The sequence below is a fragment of the Lissotriton vulgaris genome, chromosome 2_1 (assembly GCF_964263255.1).
Source record: "Lissotriton vulgaris chromosome 2_1, aLisVul1.2, whole genome shotgun sequence".
NCBI lineage: Eukaryota > Metazoa > Chordata > Amphibia > Caudata > Salamandridae > Lissotriton > Lissotriton vulgaris.
In genome coordinates, this window is record NC_141687.1 from 980,172,199 (window position 1) to 980,186,583 (window position 14,385).

Here is a 14,385-nt window from a genome sequence, read left to right on the forward strand (position 1 = left end):
TGGTTCCAGGTTGGACTATTGCAACTCTCTCTACATGGAATCCAACAAGGGCCTCATACATCGACTGCAAATCGTGCAGAACGCTGCTGCACGCTTTGTCCTGGATCTTCCCAGGTCCTCTTCTGCTACTGCTGCGAGGAGAGACCTCCATTGGCTGCCTATTCAGCACAGAATTTATTTCAAAATTCTGTGTCTGACCTATAGAGCACTCGAGGATGGATCTAAAGGCGCTATCAGCTCCCTGCTTACCCGCTACCACCCCACAAGGTGTTTGCGCTCTTCGGGACTATTCCAACTTGTTGTCCCGCGTTTTAAGCTCACCAGATGGGGAGCCAGGGCTTTTTCAGTCGTTGCTCCACAACTCTGGAACACCCTGCCGATGGAGATGAAGACCTTACCCTCTCTAGCGCTGTTTAAAAAGGCCCTAAAAACGTGGTGCTTTTCTAGAGCCTACACAGATTGAGCTGCAGGGGCTTTGTTATGAGCTGGATTTGAATTAGGCGCCTTGACGCCCATTGGGCTATGTTTGCGCATGATAAGACCCCTTTTATTATTATTATTATTATGTGAGAGGTTCTCTATGGAGCAGGATGCAGGAAACGAACACAATGCAGGGTTTAATTGTAACGTTATTAATTAATTTATGTAAATGTAACACCTACTGTATCAAACTCGTCGGAGGTGAAGTGCACATTTTAACTTATTTAATGGTTACTTCTATTTGCGAGATGTCCTCGCCTAGTTCAGCACCCACATTTCACCCCTGTATCGTCTATATATGCACTCTCGGTGGTTCACTCCCGCCTACAATTTATAACCTGAACCCTGGAACATTTTTGGCGAACAAAAATGTGCTTTGCTTACTTCTATTGTAGAGTACTGGCGCATAAGTTTTCGAGGGACAGGAATCTATTCGCAGACAGATCCCTTGTGCTTGTTTTTTACCCATATGTGGAAATTGTCCCTTTAAAAAAGAAGTTGGCTTTTGAGAATATTTCCATCCCCTTTAGTGTCCTTACTTTTGCACCTCAGTAAGTGAAAGAATACTGGGGCATATTTCCAAGGGGGTTTATCTCCACTTTTTTGGCTTTAAAAGCCAAGAAAGCAGAGATAAAATTATCTCCCTATTACCTAGTGTCGCTAACACCAGTTAGCGACAGCTAGTAGGAGATAGCGACTATCTTGGGCCCCGCTTTGCATGTCAGTGAAATTTATCACTAATGACATGCAAAGTGGGCGTGCCAAGATGTTAACGACTGGAAACAGTCGCTAACATCGCTATCTCCTATTACCAAGTTTTGGAGATATTCGCGCTAAGCGCGAATATCTCCAAAAGGTAACACCTGCCCCTGAGCAGTTCTTAGCCATGTTATCCAATGCTAGTTGGATAACATGGCTAAGAGCATTAGCTCGGTAATGCATGAATATCGCTGACTTTTCAGCGATATTCATGCATTTTGGCCGATTTTTATCGCTTAGGAGATAAACCTTGATAATAGCAAGGTTCCTAAACGATAAAAATCGCCACAGCTTAGCGTTAAAAACATTGCCGCTAAGCCAACATAGCGATAATTATCGCTAGTTGTTGGTAATATGCCTCACTGCCTTTAAATTATTTGTACTTAAAATAAAAGGATTGTGCATTAACATATTTCAAAATATAGATTTGATAGACATACACGCAGTCTGATATACAGCTGCCGCTATGTATACCTTAGAAATAGCTGCATTCAGTTGTTATTCAATGATAAGATAACCATGTTTTAAAATAAACAATTTGCCTTGTGAAACTTACCCTGCAACATAGATTTTACAGAAAAGCTGGGTTAAAATCCACATACGGTAGGAGGCTAAAATCGTGCTCCCACACTCATAAACAATAGCTTGTCTAGTTCGTGAACCAAAGTATATACAAGGCTAGAACAAGTAACAGGTAGACAAGGCGGTTGGCTACACCGGCGTTGAAGAGTTAGCAGTGCTCAATTTGAGGCGGTGTTTGCTGGTGGGGACCACCGGCGCTCATTTGTGTGGACCTGCACTTATTTCTCCTCATCAGACTTTTCCCAAAAGCAAATGATGGGAAAACACACAAAGCGAAAGGAAGGAATAAGAGAAAGAGGGAAACCTGTCACAAAGGGAGAAAGCAGGAATGAACGAGAGTTAAATAAAGGGGCAGGGAGAAAGCAGGAATGAACAAGAGTTAAGGGGGCAGGGAGTGTCTGGTGGTGGATTAGAGAAACATGAGTTGGATTAAGGACTACGCAGCCTTGGTATTCGACAAGCCCACGTCCAATACCACAGGCCGAGGGCTTCTGAGCAGAGCTTTTGGGCACGGGTACTCTTTATTTTACAAACCAAGCACTGAAAGGAGGTAATGGTGTGTGTTTTGCCTGTAGTGCCGGCTTCAAAATCTGAGAGTTCATAGGCATGGATAGAGCTGTTATTAATGCAAAAGGTACAGAGGCCTATTGGACTCCTGCTATTGCTCTCTTTTACTACCCAATCTATGCAGGGGTGTAGCAATAGCCCACACAGCCCTCGTGGTGCGGGAGGGCCCTGATCTCCAGTGGGCCCCCTCCAGCACTGTGCTCTGGGGGAGGGCCCGAGGCCTAGAAGCCCCTGCCGGGGTCCGGAGCGTGGGGTGGCCTCCCATGTACTTTGCAGGGGGGCCCCCTCAAGTTCAGTTACACCACTGAATCTATGTGTGGGGGGCGGCTCCATTTCCCTTACTTGCATGAGGGCCAATGGTACCCTTGCTTCACCATTGTAGCCCCAAGGAAGGAAGGTGGGCTGTTACAGCTGATCCACAAACACTGTCCCCCTTGGTTCAACCATCCAGAGTCTGCTCTAAGGCTGAGATTCCCAAGACTACATAGGACTCAAATGTAAGGAAGAGCTTCAGGGAAGGATGTGAGAGGAAGGAGGAGGGCTGAAGGGAGGCGTGGTGGGAATTTATGGTGCACCTGGAGAAGTGAAGCAGCAGCTGCAGGAGGAAAGGGGGAGGGAAAGGGGGGCGAGAGTTACAAGTGAAGGGACACCCGCTTCAGGAGTGAGGAGGAGAGGGAGACAGTTATGCTGTGAGAGGTGAAGAGAGAGGAGGGAGCAGCAGGCGGGGTCGGACTGGCATGTAGAGCAAACTGGTATGGACAGAAGGCAATGGAGTGCACACATGGGGCCACTGATATATATGTGTTACATGCAGGCTCAATATTGCTTCATATTCAGGGCCGGACTGGGAACCAAAACCGGCCCTGGCAAAGTGTTCTGCCGGCCACTCACACCCCCGGGGGGTTGGGGGTGCGATCGCGCTCTTTGCCAGGGCCGGTTTTCGGCTGATTTTGTTACAGGGCCGCGGCCCCCAGAGGCCCAAAACCGGCCCACACCCTTGCGGCGCTCCAGGGGATTGCCCGGTGCCCGCAATGGCCAGTCCGGGCCTGTTCATATTGCTTCAAACAGTCGCTGCTTTACTGCAAAAAGAAATTGGACAAATCAACGTGTGGCAAAGTGCAGTGTCTATTCTTTGCCCTAATCCCCTTCCCACAGCACATTAATCAGCTGTCAGTGGGGCTCACAGAGGCCTAAACTGACAGGACAGCGTGTGGGCTGTTTTTTTGGCCGTTAGTTGGAATGGTTTTTGGTCTGATGGGCCGGGGTTTATGGTCTGGCTTGACGGGAACGGCTGTTGCCAGATAATTATGTGAGCACTACTAGAGGGGGACTTTGGTAACATGTTGGAAGCCAGGAGAACATATCTTGAGTGGGCAGAAGTGGAGAGTTTATATAAAAAAAGTGCCTACTCTCCATGCAGCTGTGAACAGTTTATCTATCCAGCTGCATAATCTTGGACTTTCAGGAGCACACACGTGTCATTGTAATGCCAGTAAAGTGTCTTAGATAACTAGATCATTTTTGTTATTTTTCACGGGCAGCAGCACAGATGAGGGGGCGGGGACAGTCATTTTCCCAAAAGGATTTTTAGGTCAGGCTTATCAGTACAACTGTCACCAACATTAGTGTACAGTTCTTTGCTTCCACACAAATATATATCCATTCCCATGCTATTTACTTGTAATGCTTCACATTGCTATACAACATCCCTTTAAAGCCAGACCAATTGGCATTGCAATGCTTGTTACTGTTGAATTCCCTGATAGGAACACAAACATTGCACGTGGGAAGCACAAATGCATGCAGTCTCAAATACCTTTTAAAATCCTATATTGCATGGCTCTGCTCGATTTGTGGGTCACTTTTCAGCCATCTGATCTGCTTATGGGGGCTGCTTATTGTGGAGCCAGAGAATATTTTCTGTCTCAGTCTGACCCTGGCTGTATGTGGGGAGAGGAATGGAGAGCATCATGGGGAGATATGACATGGGAGAAATTAAAGTAAAGGTGGAGAGTTGAAAGGAGAGCAACAAGGGAATGAATAAAAAAGGTGGCCATGAGCTGCATTCGGAACAAAAGAGGGGGAGCATTTGGGGGAGATGAGAAGAGAGTTAAATACTGGATGTGGAGGGGTGAAGATAAACTATATGGAAGACGAGAACCTACTGTAGTTGGATTGGAGCAGGGACATCCACAGTGGCATAAAAAAACTTGAGGGCCCCCCTAGCAAAATACATGGAGAGGGCCCCGCCCCAGACCATGTCTCAAGCCAGGGGCCCGTCGTCCATCCACAGTGCCAGATAGGGCCCCCTTAAACTCGCTGCCCCCCCTCCCCCCCCCCCCCCCCCACACACACACACACACGCTGCAGGAGCTGCGGTGACTATTGTTACACCACTGGACATCAACAGAGGAGAAAGAACAAGGAGAAACAGGTTTGCATTTAGACAGGTGAAGAAGAACTGTAGAGATGATGGGAAAGAGGCACAGAGCAGCAGGTGGGAGAGAGCAGGAAGAAAGAAGTTGCAGGTGGAGAGATGAGAGGGAGAGCATTGGGTGGGAGCAAGGACCACACTTTCATAATGCAATGGCTTTAGGGTCACTCCTAAAGATGGGTCAAACTACCATTAAAGACACAAAATGGAGTTGAATACATTTTCTAGGAAGCACTCCAGATGCTAAAATTGTATGTTTTATGGGGTACAGACAATCCTGCGCTCTTCTGGGGAACAGTTATTATCATTTTATGTTTCTAAAGTTGGCACTGCAGTGAAGCAGTGCGGCGACGCTCCTCCCCCAAAGTGGAGGAGCCGCCAATGAGATAGAGAGTTGGGAGAGAGGGAGTTAAGTTGGGGGTGTCGAGTTTAGGGTATGTTGAAAGCTACAGGAAGAGAAGTGGGGATAGCTGCAGGGGAAGGGACAGGTGAAGAGGTGCATGGGGAGAAGAGGCTAGGGTGAACCATGGAGAAGAAAGGCACTGTGGGAAGGGAGACCTAGAGATGGTGAGTAGAGAAGCAGAGTTGCAGGAAAAGAAGTCACTTGGAGAAGGAACCGCTACAGGAGAATAGGTGAGGGGGAATGCAGAGGGAGTGACAGAAAGAAGGATGTGGTGCATAAGTAGAGGTGAAGGGAGAGCTGGAGGAGGAGAGGTGACCAAAACAGGCTGTAAAAGAGAGGAATTATGTGGAGCTGTGGAGAGTTGACCGGGAGAAGGGATGTTGAGCAGAACTGGTCAGGGATAGGACGGTGATCAGGAGAAGTGAGAGGAAGGACAACCTGTTGTAGGAGAAGAGGTCTAATAAAGAAAGGGGAGCTTCGAGCAAAGATTTAAGAGGAAGAGGTGCAGGACTGAGGCAAGTAGGGGCATGGAAAGTTACAGCTGATTTGATGGATTAAGGAAACGCTACCTGGTGATTCAGGGAGGGATGAGCCATGGTGGGTGACAGAGAAGGGAGAGATGCAGGAAGAGAGATGCATAAGAGATGTCAGTGCCGCAGGAACCAGGGTGAAGAGAAGCCTTCATGTGGCAGAAAAGGAGCAGAGATAAAGAGGAAAAGTTGCAAATGGTGAGTTCAGAGTAAAGAGAGATAGACACTTGGCAGCGATTAGGTGTTGTAAGTTTTGACAACCGTATGAGGTGACCCTACTGGTGAGACGAGTAAAATTGGAGGCCTAAAGAGTGCTACAGAGTAGCATGGCATGTGTTTCACTAACATGTGTTTGGAGGTGTTTCTATCTGGGGTATGGTGCAAAGTCCTCGAGGACATTGTTGGAGGAGACATTAATATGAGCTATATTAGAAGGGCCTACTATGAGAGGTATTGGTTTTGCCACCATAGGACCTTTCAGGAGGTGCAGGCAAATTCTAAGTTGAGTAAGGGCTGGTGACATCAGATTATCCTCTCAGGCAAGCAAACGTTATCACCACACCCTTCCTATCCAAGAGGGAAGGCACTGGAATCTCACTCTAACTATGTCAGAAGGATGGGCAGATGTCACAAGGGAGAGACTGAAGAGAAGGAAGCCTCTTAGGGGACTGGTACTTTTAAACTATGTGATACATCTCCAGAATTAACTCTGCCTGGTAAAAATCCCCTAGTCCATCTGGAAGTTTGCCTAAAAGTGGGAAGGCATCTGGGGTCAGCCCCTAGCGCCCGCAACCATGACTTGACTGGCAGTTGCTATTTTTTTTTTGGGCCATCCACCACAACACACACAGATAGGATCAGGACTAGGAGTTTGTTAAGGTCGCTCCTCTATACATTCAGTGAGGAATGAAAGATTCATCCCCTTCCAGTGGACTCAGGTCTCGCTCTGGCCACCCACAATAATGGCAATCTATTCCTTAGACCCAAGAAGTCATCCAACCTCCTGGAGGCACAGGATATATGGTAGTCTAGGAAGTCTGGCTTGGTCAATAGCAGGCATCCTTCTCATCCTGTCACTCTACTCCCTTGTGGATGGAGGGAGGCATTAGCAAATTTGTCCATTCAATGGCCTCTACCACACACTTTTGCAACAAACAAGTCACACTCTTGTAAACAGCTGATGTCCGCAATCGCAAAAGCTGACACCATTCGACACTCTCCATAGGACACGTTTGTTTGTTTTTATTTTCATATTTATAAAACCATAATTTACAAAATACAGAGATTTACAAAACTGGGGACTGGCGGCGGCAGTGGTGGAACAGGACCCTTCTTCAGGCTGCTGGTGTCTATTTAAAACTACAAAAAACTTGCATTTATTGTAGACAACAAACGTGAAAAACGTAAAAACAATGAAGATTATTTAGCTGATGCATTTTATTATTAGAATTATTAATAACTAGTTTTTTTTACAAGTGGTGAGGAAGTGAGACACGGTTATGAGGTATTGAGCAAACAACAACTCCTCCACAATGTATGTCTTGTCTTAGATGGTGGGAAAGTGTGGCAAGTCTTGACCATACAATGTGTTACGGCATGTGGAATCCTGGAGTGGCCACCTCTACAAGCACATTCTTCCTTCACTCTCCTTGAGCTTCAGAGACCTGGGCGTTCATTTGGGGCTCTATCTTGGTGCCACTGCTCCAGCAGAAGAACAATCGGAGGCATGTATACAATACAAAACAGGCGAGAAAAATCGTTCCACACTCATCGGTTTCCCAGATTCCTCAAAGTTTATTTTGTGGGGGGAGGGGATCACTTCTTCCCCTACATTTTGTTTCAGAAATGTGTAAAAATTGCACTTTGTATGTTTATTAAATAGGCCCCCTGCTGGTGAGAGGGTGAGGTCAGTCTGCTCATCCTTTGATAGCTCCAGCTTCTGTGAGGGATGCAGGAGCATATGCTGAGGCGCCGAGGCAAGCGGCTGCTTCGCAGAATCCAGGCAGGCCTGCGGGTCCTGGGGACCCTGCACGTCCGTTCTCGCCGGGCGCACCCGGTGGGCCGCGCTCTCCATCCTTGCCATCTGTGCTGTAGCCAGGGACGCCTGGAAGACCTGGCGAGGAAGCAAGAGTGGGAGATGTTAAAATTGATGTTTTTAGTCACTCTCACTGTTCTAGAGATTGGCATAACGCTTGAGTCACGTGTACAATCCCTCTCCAGCCTATTATGGCTGGCCTGGTGTTCTTTCACCCAGATTTACTGGGTATGGGAACACAGGGGCAGATTTACAAGCCCCTTGCGACACATTTACGCCACTGTTGCGTCATTTCTGTGACGCAGCGGTGGCGTAAATCATGCGCCATGTTGCGCCATATTCACAACGTGATGCATCTAGGGAGATGCATCATATTGTAAAGTCCTACGCCACATGAAACCTGTGTCAGGTTTCATGTGGGCGTTCCGACGCAGGGTGGGCATTTCCTCGCAGGTACGCCTCTTAAAAGTGGCGCAGTGAAATCTACAAGATTTCACTGAGTCACTTTTACAGCCATGCTGCATCAAAACCCTGCGCCTGCTTGAAGCATGCGTAAGGAGTGACGCAGCATGTTAGGTATAGGGCGCCTCCGAGCCTTGCTGGAACCGCGTTGTGCCTGTGACGCGACTCCAGCAATGCACCGCCTTTACGCCGGGGGATGTGACATTCATCTGCCCGTCCCTGCACCACAGCACGCCGCTTTGTAAATGTGGCGCATCAGTGGTGGCGCACGGGTGGTTTTGCGTGTTGCAAGTGTTCTGGCGCATCCCTGCTGATTTGCAGAGATGTGCCAGACCTTGTAAATCTGCCCCATTGAGTCTAACTTTCCCTGCCAGAAAAATCAGCCAGTAAAATCACTTGATAATTTGGCTGTAACAGAAACCAAGCCTCTGTCTCCATACTCCCCTAACCTTTTTGTAGAGCAAAGGGGAGCATGTAATCCTTCCCATGAGGGGGCTTATTTCCTGTTCCCTCCCCTACCCTCTCTACACTGCTGACTCTACTCGTGAGGGGCATTTGTGTCCAAGCTCACATTACTCTGCGTGAAAAGGATGTTCTATGGATGTGGCTGAGGGTGTTCCCACACAACATTCATGGAACCTAACACATTCCCAGATTCAGAACTTTTCGTTAAGCTGGAAGTGGTCAAAACCCTTCATCTCCCCAGGGGAGGCATAGGAGTGGCACAACGAGGAAAAATAATTTTATTTCACCTAATTTTCTTCTTTCTATGCATGCTGCAATCTGCAGCAAACTTTGAAAGAGGAAAATGTCATCAATTATTGTTTTTGTGCAGGAAGTAGTTCCTTTCTGCACAAATACAATCACCCCCCGAGCACAGGCACTCTTGCAATATGATGCAAGGGTGCCTGCACTGACTCATGGCTGCCAATATTGCGCCAGCACAGGGGAAAGCAAAAGATGCGTTGTATTGTTGTTAATATGACATAACCTTGTGCTTTTAAAATGACGCAGCTTGGCACAGGAAAATGGCTTGCAGCGCCAAGCTATGTCATTTGTTTATAAATGAGGCCCACTGTGTGGAATGCCACCTCTTACAATCAGGTTCACACAGTTATGCCCCTCTTTTAGGGATTACCTCAGAATTGAACAGTACTGGTTGGATGTTACCACACTGTGATGTTAAGCTTACGTTAGGAGTTTGCGCCTCACAAGTACCTTGCAACTCATAAAAAGGGCTTCAATATATTCCACATCTGTTTCTCTTTAATGACTCAGGCAATCTCTACTGTTAAATACACTTTTGTTACACTTAAGCACCTTATGATTACATTTAAAGCATTCAATTTTAAATGTGTCATATCCCCCTAACATTTTCGAACAAGCATTATAATTATTGCATGGTGAGGCTGAAGGAAATGGGCCTGGTTTTCAGTTTAATGTACCAGAGTAATAGGAATCTTAACTGTGTGTCATATGCCAGGTCTCTGCCACCATAAACATCCATCCACGCAACAGGTATCATCGCTCCCTACATCCCATTAACCAGAGACCAGCCTGCCTAGTGCACACATTGAAACATGGAAACGCCACTGTTATGCACTGAAGTTGCATTTTCCTTCAGGTGCACAGCACTCCCCCTGCATATGTGGTTAGCACAGCTACCAGACAAGAAAACATTCTGAGGATGAATAATGATTTTATCAATGAGTTTCATTTCTAATTATTGTATGTAAATGCACCTGATTTGGATATTCTGAAAATCTTCCAAGGACCTGGGCCTACATGGGCTGTCTCTGCTTTAAAATGCCAGTTTCACCGTCATGGACAGTGTATATATGGAATGGTATCCTGCGTTTCTTGGCTGTGGGCAGGCTTGTTGGAAGGTGTATAGAAACGTCACGGTGGATAAGGAGCGCCCTTGTCCTCTTGTTTACCCATTCCTCTGCCTACTACAACGCCACAGACTACTTCGTCTTCCAATCTGTCATATCTCTTACACTATAAACGTTGTGACTTTTGTTGGAAACCACAGTCTTCTTTACAATTATATAATGCTTCCTGCCGAAACCATAAGTGCACAAAAGATCCTATTAGTTTAGCGGCCTATTTATGGGGAAGTCACACAGTGCAGCGCAGCAGGTCACCTTGCTGCGCTGCGTAACAGGGAAAGGCCAGAAATGTGCCGTATTTAACGCAATACGATGATTTCCTGTCCTTTCCCTTATGCTGGCATCCTTTTTGCTGCCTGGTGCCAACTCAGGGACCCTTGCACCATGGTGCAAGGGTGACTGCACTTCATGCAGGATTTTGTTTTTTGCAGGAAAGGGTACCTTCCTGCACAAAAACAATCTTGGGAGTCATTTTCCTCTTTCCATGTGCACTGAAGAATTCAGCACACATAGAAAGAGGAAGAAACGATGAGAAATAGATATTTCTTCCCAATATGCCATACCTTGGACAGTTTAAGATTTTTGGCACATTCTTAGGTTTGCAAGTTCTTGTAAATCTGGGAATGCGTTAAAACCCTAGAGAGTTGCGTGCGAACACCCACGCAATGCTCATGGAATGTCTTCCCAGGGCAGAGTAACGTAACGCAGAAATTTGCCCTGCGTTATGTTACTCCAGATTTGTGGCAAAACTTTGCGTAGCTTCAAAAATCTGTTTTAAGGTTTGCGGCGCTCTTGCACCACGATGCATGGAGCAAAAGCAATGCAAATGGAAATGACCTTTTTTTTCAATAGGCACAAACACTCACAACCTACAACAATATAGTTTCTTTGCAAACTCCATTAAGCAGTCATAATCATACAAAAACAAACCACAATACATATACTACACCCAATGAGGTATCAGCTAAGAAATCACACGACCATGCCTAGGCCTGGCAATCAAGCAGTGAGCAGTGAGCAGAAAAGAGTATGTGTATTTGCACTTTAGGTAGGTATTGTGTGTGACTTTTAAACACAAGGTATGCCCTTGCACAAAAAAAGGCACGCAAAAAAAATCAGCAAATCATGTTTCACTCTAATAGAGTAATATCTAGAACTTTTCATAACTTTTTTCAAAATGTTGCCAACAAAACTTCGCAGTTTAAAATACCCAAACCGCTCTAGACCCACAAAGAGAATTTCACTTTGATCAATTTAATCTGGGAAAACTAGAGAAAAATATTGCTCGTATATCAGCATGTTATAGGGTTCAAATCTCAAATCATAGGTGCTTCCATTGCTTATGGGTAAGTTCCCTAAAACGTCAAGTCTTTAAACCATGTACCGTACCATTGGATCAAACAAGCAGCTGGCTTACTGAACCCTTGGACGTCAAAGAATGAGCTCTACACATAGGGCCTAATTAGGATGTTGGTTGGAGGCATTCCACCCAACATGTAGGTTTAAAGTCCAACTGCCGTATTAGGATGACGGCGGTCGGAGTTAAAACCTGCGGGGGGATTCTGACGTGGTTCCGCTAGGCTCAAGGAGCCCATGGGTTCATTGGAAAGTCTGCATAATCCCTTAATGATGGTGGCTTTGCCATTGGGATTATGATGTTGGTTACGAACAACCATTCCTTGTCGGCCTTTCCAACATGGAAAGGCTGTCGTAAAGCGACATTGGGCCCCCTTGCCCCCTGGCCCTCCACATTTGGGCCTGCCACATGGTGCAGGGATGTTCCAAAACATACATTTTTCAATAGAAGCTTGTGCTGCTGGGCTTTTCCGCCCACCGAAGAAGCTTCCATTGTGAAATGGATGTTTGAAACCATCCTATGGGCTGTCGCATCACAATAGTGTGGTCGGAATCACCGACCTAAGGTCGGGCGGTTGCTTTCCGCAATGGTGTCAACATAGTAGTAAGGCAGTTGATCTAAAGTAGCACCTTCAACTGAGAACAAAGCAAATAATTATTTCCTAGAGTTATAGGTGAATCTCCACGAAATAATAAAACTCAGCTCAAAACTAAACCTCCTAAAAGTAGTCTTAAAACTTTCAAAAGTCATAACCAAGAAGTATACCCTCCAACTAAAGAAGAAGCTCACTTAAGAAAGTACGAGGAGCAGATGTGGCAGGGAGTTCTCAATCTGAAAAACATAAGCTCTTAAATTAAGGAGCAGTGCCTGTAGAGAGACTGCATGCTCTAAACAAGAACTCTTTCTTGTACATAAGGAGCAGCTCCCATTCAGGTCTCCAAAGCTCAAAATAATGACCTCTAAATGTGTGGTGAAGGGGAGACTCCCAATGCTTAATTTGAGCCAGTGATTGCAGGTGGGGCCCACCAACACTCATTTTTGGGTACCGGGGACACATTTTTCATCTTCTGACTTCAACAAGAACAGAAGAGAGATAACGAGGAAACTAAATAAGAGCGAGGCAGGTGAATGCACTGGAAAAATTAGGGTTAGCTCAGGCATAAGACAAGGCTGTGTGCTGGCCCCCTTGCTTTTTTCCCTTTTTATAAATTCTATGGAGTCTGAACTGAAGAGGGTACAGGCTGACTCCCAGCAGGTTGGTGGCTTCCCTGTGCCAGTCCTGCTTTATGCCGACAACACGGTTTTACTTTCGCGCACCCCTAATGGGCTCCAAAAATTAATGAATTATTTTTATGACTTCATCAAGGGGAGAAAACTGAAAATTAACAACTCCAAGACTTACATTATGGCCTGTGGTAAACGGATGAAACTTTCCAAGCCGTTTCATTTTAATGATCATAAAATCGAGGTGGTGGACAGATTTTGTTACCTTGGTGTAACATTTAATAACAGAGGGACTTGGGCATCTGAGATTTCAAACGTGAACGCTAGGATGGGCAAAAGCTCCTCCGGAGTCTTTCGCTTTGCATCTAAGCTTGGTAGTCACCGTATACCAGACATGTTAAACATCTATAGGCATAGATGTGTATCTATTGCTCTATATGGTTCTGGCATTGTTAGCACAGGGATCTACATGTCACTGAGAATTGGTTCCTTAAAAGACTCCTTTGTTTACCCTCCTCGGCATCCGATGAACTGTGCCATAGCGAGGTGGGTATGAACCATCTTACAGACCTAATGGGAATGAGACCTTTAATGGTCTGGAGGTCAATATGGGTTAAAGACGAGACTGATTTCACCAGGCGGATTATTCTAGATTGTCTCAATTTGGATAACGCTCACAAGATTCCCTGGTTAAATTACGTTTCATCTTCCTTTAGTGAAATCTTTAACCTGGACATTGTTAATGACCCCCTTAGTGCTGTTATCATACCAAAAAAAGAACTCAAAAATGTTTATATTGGGACTAAATCTAATCTACTCAGGGGTAAATGCAGCCTCATGTCAACTCATGTATTTTATTATTCTAATATGCTGGAAGACAGGGGCATGCCTATGTACCTTAAAACTATTACCAAGCAATCGCACCAGTTTGTTCTCACGAGGTTGAGACTTGGTATTGTACATAATCTAGTGGCTTTTCCAGTGATGAAAATTCGTAGCCAATCTCCCTGCCCCTGTGATGGCCTATCTAGGCAAAGCACTTTGCACTTTATGCTTATTTGCCCTCTCTATATGCACCTTCGTCGTTATTATCTCAGACCCATTTTTAAGAAATATTGTGTGTATACTACAGCCCAAGCACTGAAACTGTTATTTGCACTTGACACCATAGATATCTGTTTTTTTACTGCTACCTTTTTACTTAAAGCTGTTTCACATAGGAAAACCCTGATGTTTTAATCTTTTTAAATTCTATCTTGATGAGCTGTTTTCCCCACTGAAATGTTGTAGCCTGTGTTTTGTATATTGTATTCTTTTGTGATTGTTTTTAATAATCGAATAAAGCTTTGAAATTTAATTTAATTTAATTTAATTAAATAAGAGAAAGGCAGAATAACAGTCACAAAGACACAAAGCAGGGATGAAAACCACGTGTAAGAGTGAGGTAAAGAGCAAGGAATGTATATTAGTGGATAGAGTCCTGACGTGATTTAATACTAGACAGCCTTAGTTTTCGGCAACCCCTACATTCTGCAGCACCGGTGGTGGGTTTCTGAGAAAAACATTGGTGTCCCCATACTTGTTCATTTACAAATTAAGCAATGGATGCTCCAATTGAAAACTCTCGATCTGTAAATTGAAAAGGTATCCTTGAACTAGA

General features: G+C 45.4%; 1 protein-coding gene across 1 annotated transcript in view; it reads right to left on the reverse strand.

The window, feature by feature from the left end:
- Positions 1 to 6,973: 6,973 nt before the first annotated feature.
- The window catches only part of LOC147731505 (uncharacterized), an 87,239-nt gene continuing 79,827 nt past the window's right edge, over positions 6,974 to 14,385 (reverse strand). The window contains exon 27 of the mRNA XM_086956549.1: positions 6,974 to 7,868. Coding sequence (XP_086812675.1) covers positions 7,672 to 7,868 — 197 coding nt within the window. The 3' untranslated portion in view covers positions 6,974 to 7,671. The remainder of the gene's footprint in view (positions 7,869 to 14,385) is intronic.